The sequence below is a fragment of the Coenobita brevimanus genome, chromosome 14 (assembly GCF_032717465.1).
Source record: "Coenobita brevimanus isolate Jiangsu-jjx chromosome 14, ASM3271746v2, whole genome shotgun sequence".
Lineage (NCBI taxonomy): Eukaryota > Metazoa > Arthropoda > Malacostraca > Decapoda > Coenobitidae > Coenobita > Coenobita brevimanus.
This window is the reverse complement of record NC_136967.1, coordinates 56,499,401-56,506,509: the sequence shown is the minus strand read 5'-3', so window position 1 is coordinate 56,506,509 and position 7,109 is coordinate 56,499,401. Positions and strand designations below refer to the sequence as shown.

General features: G+C 40.2%; 1 protein-coding gene across 1 annotated transcript in view; it reads left to right on the top strand.

Annotated features, from left to right (window-relative positions):
* The first annotated feature begins 1,177 nt into the window (after positions 1–1,177).
* LOC145389727 (protein trachealess-like) overlaps positions 1,178–7,109 on the top strand; it is a 184,914-nt gene continuing 178,982 nt past the window's right edge. Inside the window, exon 1 of the mRNA XM_080264925.1 lies at positions 1,178–1,380. Within this exon, the coding sequence (XP_080121051.1) occupies positions 1,178–1,380 (203 nt within the window). The remainder of the gene's footprint in view (positions 1,381–7,109) is intronic.

Here is a 7,109-nt window from a genome sequence, read left to right as displayed (position 1 = left end):
GTACCGTGAAGCCTGTAACGTGTACCATAATGGGACACTTATTAACCCGTACCATCTCCCTAAAGAGCGACCGTGCTAAGTGAACGTTAAGGGCGCTGTCTCTTAGTAAGTGGACCGTATAGATGCGTTTACAATGGCACCATCACTGAGTCTAAGTGCATTCTTATCCCGAAAGTGCCCCGTAAGTGAACAATGAAAGTAACTGGCTGTCAAGTAGGTCAGAAAAGTGTATCATCAGCCCATTCTAAGGTCACCAACACCTTCTTTAAGTGCACGTTATCCCTTTATAGGCTTTCATCCTAGGACATCAGATTGCAATGCACTTTTTTTTTAAAGTGGATAGAGGCATCCAGTTAAGTAAGCAGACCTTTGTAAGTAAACCGATATAACACAGTCTCTCATAAGTGTTCTGTTGCATGGCAATAAAGTGAATCACTACCGCCAGATGAACTGAACCGTTTCTTAAGTGCAGACTGCGTGTGTAAGTGCACGGCTATTACTATAAAATGTCAGCACCTTAAAAGACCTATTAATCCAGGCAAAGTGCACAGCTTCCAGTAAGTGCACCTTTTAAAGTGAGCTGTTTTAAGTGCACCGGCAAAAATAAACTTCTATAAATACACAATCTCTCCAGTTTCTTCACTGTTTGCGTACCTGCTCAGTCAAGTGCACGGTACCTTAGCGTCCCGAGTAAAGTGCACCGTTTATCAGTGGTTCCCTGCCTCATACTAAGTGAATTCTAAGTGCACTCTCCTTAAAGTGCACCCGCTCCAGGCAAAACGCACCACTGTTCCAAGTAAAGTGCACCGCCTTCTGTAATTAAGTGTGCTGTCGCGTCAAGTAAAGTGAACATTCTCTAAGTGCACCTATCTTTCTCTAAGGTGAACCTTTTCTTAACTGCGGTATCGCCCCAAGTAGAGTGAACTGTCTCTTAAAAGTACACGATCCCTTATAAGTGCACTTGAGTCACTACTTAAGGGGGGTTTGTCGTCTCCAACAGGTAGACCCAAACCCTCAAGCTGTGCGAACGCTATAAGTAAAGTGAATCATATGTTTTAAGTGCCCCGGCGCCTGTAAGTGGACCCAGCCCTAGCCACACCTTTAAGTGGACCCCTCGTTATAAGTGGACCTCCGTGCCACTTAATAATAGTCTTGGTAGTGAGTGTAAGCGGACAAGATGGCGGACTGGTACGGATCTCGGGAGCAGTTGATGTCCCTGCACGGGCTAGATACCGCCATGTTGGGCTACGGAATGGGCGCTGCTGCCTTCCCGCCCATACAGCCCGATGCTTACTCCCACGCCCACGCCCACGCCGCCGCAGCCGCAGCCTACAACTTTCAGCGGCAGCCTGCGGTCACCTCGGGCTTCCCACACTCATGGTAGGTGTTTTCTGTGTGTGTGTGTGTGTGTGTGTGTGTGTGTGTGTGTGTGTGTGTGTGTGTGTGTGTGAAGAAGAGGATGAGCGTGAAGCAAGTTTAAGAGGTGGAAAAACAGAGTGCGTGAGGAAGATGGTATGTGTGGTGAGAAAAAGTGTGAGAAGGAGTGGAGTGTCGACGAAGGAGAGATTTGGGTATAGAATTGTGTGTGTGTGTGTGTGTGTGTGTGTGTGTGTGTGTGTGTGAGAGAGAGAGAGAGAGAGAGAGAGAGAGAGAGAGAGAGAGAGAGAGAGAGAGAGAGAGAGAGAGGAATTAATTGCCAAGATGGGAGAAATTTCAACCAGAATAGAAATTGTGTGTTTTCAAGGAGTGAATGAAGCCTCACAGCAGAACTGACCATTTTAGTTGTGTATCTGGACTATCTGTCTATCGCCAGACGTACATCTATTTTTTCTGCCTCCAAAGATGGCTATACACACCTTTTAGGACATCTCTCTTAATAAAGGGATAAGTGAATGCTAAATCTTTCCTCCCCAATTTGAAAAGTCGCTCATTTTCTGAACATAATTAGCAGCAGCAAAAGATAATAATAATAATAATAATAATGTTTCTTCGGATCCAAGTTTATTAAGGATGTTAGCTCCAAAGTGCCTTCAACCTCCTCTTTCACCACTTGTCTCCGCTCCCTCTTCCCACTCCAAGCCCGCCTCCCTCTTGTATTTACTCTCCCGCATCATCCCTCTCTCACTCGATCATCTCCTCTCCATTCTTCCATCAGTTTCGCATCTATACGCTTTTTTGGTTGGTTTAGCCTCGATTTTGCGTAATATACCGCCAGTAATTTAATAATATTGCCACGCCTTGTACTTCCACACCTCATACTTCAACACAGCATTACCACACATCTCACTATTACACTTCAGACTGCTACACCTCACACTTCACACCTCACTCTGGCAGTCTCACATTGCCACACCTCACTCAGTCACACTTCAGACTTCCACATCTCTTACTGCCACACCTCACCATACTACACCACACCCTGTCACATCTCAACCTGCCACACCTCTTACTGCCACATCTTGTCACACCTCACTCTGCTACACCAAACATTGCCACACCATACACAGCCGCACTTCAAACTTCCACCCCTCTCACTGCCACACCACTTACTGCCACACCACACCCTCTCACACCTCTTTACCACACTACACATTACCACACCTCGCAGCCACACCTTACATCACCACACCCTCCTAACACTGTGTCATACCAACTTTTTTTGCTTCACCAGATCATTAAAATTACTGTTATTATTACGGGTCATTTGTCATCCTTTTTTTGCTTTTGATATACACTGTAATTAATTTGTTCTCTATGATATCTTTTTCTGTTTTATTTTTGCCATCTCCAAAAGATTATATTGAGGTCAGGAGAGACTTTTGGAATTTGAGAAGACCGATGGAGCGTTCGTTCACCCTTTCGCTACGAGAGGTCTGTCGGAAATTGAAAAAAAAAAAAAAAAAAAATCGCTCACCAGTAGAGGGAAGGGAAATATTCACCACGCCCTCGGACTGAAGGGGCTAACTACTTCAGCTCGATGACGTTAGTTTCTTTATATTTACTATTTCCAGACGATTTTATTAAGTATAGAAGAGCCTTGAATGGTAAATAATAATAATAATAATAATAATAATTAAAGACTGACTGTGACCCCTCCTTCTCAAAAATTATTTCCTGTGGTAAAATTATTCTCCTCAGTTAAGGAAGCTCCCTAACACCTCTTCCTTAGCGATTTATTTTGCTTATTACGCCTTGGTGTCCTTTTCCGTGCAACTTAAATCATTGTTATTTCACCAAACTCTGCATAAGTAACGTGCAAAGTTGTATCAGCCACCTGTATCCAAAATATAAATCGCTAAGGAAGAGGTGTTAGGGAGCTTCCTTAACCCACCTAAAATACGGACCAAGGACTTGATGGGCATAGCAAGGTTGTCTTTAAGGAGGTGGAAATTGAAGGGGGGGGGGTCTTCAAGGAGGTGGGAATGGGGGGGGGGGTACTTGGTTAATTTTCGAGGTACAGCAAGGAATGGCTTGGAAGTGTAAATTTTGAGTCCTTGTTATGGAGGGTGGGGTGGTTGAGTGAGTGAGAGAGAGAGAGAGAGAGAGAGAGAGAGAGAGAGAGAGAGAGAGAGAGAAAGAAAGAGAGAGAGAGAGAGGGAGAGAGAGAGAGAACACCAATAAAACAATAGCAGAAGCAGGGAAGGAGAAAAGCAGGAAGTATTAGCAAGCCAGACACGAAAAGACACAATAGATGTTGCAAAGGAAAATGAGGAAATTATTTTACTGATCAATCGGATATTCACTCAGGAATTATGAATATTATGTTGCTAAATATTATAAACCTCTTAAATAATCTATCTGTCTATCTATCTGTCTATCTTAAATAATGTGTCTTTATTATCTCTTATTAACACCACTTAATTATTACACAGTATTATAGTATTAATTAATCTGAAGAAATTAAAGACAAGGTATTAATTAACCTGAAGAAAATGACAAGACAGTATTAAATCACCTGAAGAAATTAAAGGCAAGGTATTAATTAACCTGAAGAAATTAAAGACAAAGTATTTATTAACCTGAAGAAAATAAAGACAAAGTATTAATTAACCTGAAGAAATTAAAGACAAGGTGTTAATTAATCTGAAGAAATGAAAGGCCATGTACTAATTAACCTGTACAAATTATCCAGGTGTTTCCAAGGTGATAATAGCATCATTAACACCACGTAATTACCACACAATCACACGTATACCTCAGTTACCTGGCCTCGCTCGCAAATGAACGCCGACGTAGGTGTTAGCGACTGTAATTTCCCTGTAACTTTATAACATTACTTTCCGTCTTGTAATCGCTTTCTGTAACTTATATAATTACTTTCCGTCTTGTAATCCATTTCTGTAACTTACAGTATTGCTTTCCAACTTGTAATCTCTTTCTGTAACTTTATAATATTACTTTCCATCTTGTAGTCTCTTTCTGTACCTTTATAATATTACTTTCCATCTTGTAATCTCTTTCTGTAACTTTATAACATTACTTTCCATCCCCTTATGGTACTTTTGTAACTCTTTAACACTACTTTCAGTCTTTCTATTCGGCTGTAGTTTTTTCTGTAACGTTACTGCATTAATGTTACTCCTCTTGTTACCTTGATATGTTACTTTAGATCACTTAAATTACCTTCAGACGATTTTATTCAGTTTAGGGAAAGTTACTACCTGTCTAGGGATTAGTGTGAGGAGGACCCTAACACCTCTTCCTTAGCGATTTATGTTTGGATATGGCAAATTTCCTTTTGTACGTTATTTATGCAGAGTATGGCGATGCTTGGAGGATTTAGCAGAATAGAACAATAAGGTGTAATAAGCAAAATAAATCGCTTAGGAAAAGGCGTTAGGAAGCTTCCTTATCTGACGAAAATACCTAACCAGCAGTATCCAAAAATAAATCGCTAAGGAAGAGGTGTTAAGGAGATTAAGGACCTAGATCTAACCCCTCTAGCGTGATAAATCTTTTAATCGTCTGAAAATAGCACTTATAAAGTTTACATTGCGTCCCCGGGGTGAAGGGTTGATTACTTATAAATGAGAGAGAGCTTATTAGATTACTTATAATTGAGAGACAGCTTATTACCTTACTTATAAATGAGAGAGCTTATTACATTACTTATAAATGAGAGACAGCTTATTACGATATTTATGAATGAGAGAGAGCTAACTACATTACTTATAAATGAGCGACGGCTTATTACATTACTTATAAATGAAAGACAGCTAATTGCATTACTTAAGAGACAGCTTATTACATTACTTAAGAGAGCTTATTACATTACTTAAGAGAGACAGCTTATTACATTACTTATAAATGAAAGACAGCATATTACACAAGGCACAGATGTTCCCCTAATGACCGTCAAAGATTAGGAACAGTCTGACGCCTTTACTTACTCATTACTTAATAATCCAACCCTTACATTACTTATCCCGCCCTCTCAATAAAGTAGCAATAAAGATCCTGGTAAACAGTCCACATCCTTCCCTTCACCCAGCCACAAATCTCCCTTCCCCTCCCCTCCTGTCACTGCTGCTGTCTCACCCCCTGTCATTTTCCTGTCACTGCAACCACAGACTGAGATATGTACTGCTGTCGGTCGCCGCTATGTAGGGTGCGTCCAGTGCGTGTGCGTGCGGTGTGCGAGTGAGTGTGCGAAATTTACACCCCCAGGTACTGTAGGGAAAAGGAAGGTGGTTGTGTGTGTGTGTGTGTGTGTGTGTGTGTGTGTGTATGTGTGTGTACGCGAAATTTACACCCCCAGGTACTGTAGGGGAGAAGGAATGTGTGTGTGTGTGTGTGTGTGTGTGTGTGTGTGTGTGTGTGTGTGCAGTATACATCCATGCCTTAACCCCTTCAGCACGAGGTATATCACGAATAAAATAATCCCGTATCTTTACTTATAAAAACATCATCATTACACTGAAAAAAATTACTGGACTCTAATTTCTTTAAGTCCTCTAAAATAAAATCGTTCAGTGTGATAAGAGTAAAGACGGGGGAATAAAGACGTATGCCAGGAGGGACTTACGGGAAATAAAGGAGAGCCAAGGAGTACAAGTAAAGCAGACAGTAAGATTTTTAGTTCCTTTTGTGGATGTTTTTATTTTTTTTATTTTTTAAGGGTATATGGATTTTTTGTAATATTTTTTTCCTTCCTGTGTTCATTCTCTGTTTAAAAAATTATAAAACGATTCTGTTGAGTTAAAGACAAGGATAGACAAGGGTAGAGAAGCTGGAAATATCCGTTCATAGTTTGTCCTTTATTTTGTACAGTTTGGTTGTGTAACAGTGACCTCAGTAGTCAGTAAGAATAATTTCCCTTCATAACCATCTATATTAAAAAAAACTATGTAATATTAACTCACATTACCACATACAGAGAAAAAAATTACTCATGGATTTCCGTGTGAGATGGACCCCGGATTTCGAAAGCATCATTGGTGTGGGACAGACTGTGTGGGCCGTCTTTTACTTCTGTGCTTTCTTTTACCTTCTCTTTTCTTGCTTACGGATCCCGCCTTACTTCATCTTAAGGTGGCAGTATGATGATGATGATGATGATGATGATGATGGTGATGATTGATAATGATGATGATGATGATGATTGGTTTAATATTAGTACTAAATAGCTGAGCATTGCAATTATCGGTATTAGATTGAGCGCTGTTGCAAGGACGCGATGATTTGCCTGGTTGTGTGTTGATCAGTGTTTAGATGACTGCGGGGAGAGAGAGAGAGAGAGAGAGAGAGAGAGAGAGAGAGAGAGAGAGAGATTGTTTTTTGAGTAACCCACTTTACAGTCAATGTCTTGGTAATGAAATGTGTTCCCTAAATAGTGTCAGATTGTAGGTAGCAAAAAAAATATATATATAAATAATAATAATAACAACAACAACAACAGCAGCAACAACAGTAACACTAAAATGAAAAGAAAAATATCAGTGATACCAAAACTGTGAGCTTCGCTATATACCCTATATGGCGAAGCTTAGTAATAATGATAATAGCAGCAGCAGCAGCAGCAGCAGCAGCAGTAGTAGTAGTAGTAGTAGTAATAATAATAGTAATAATAATAATAATAATAATAATAATAATAATAATAGTAATAATAA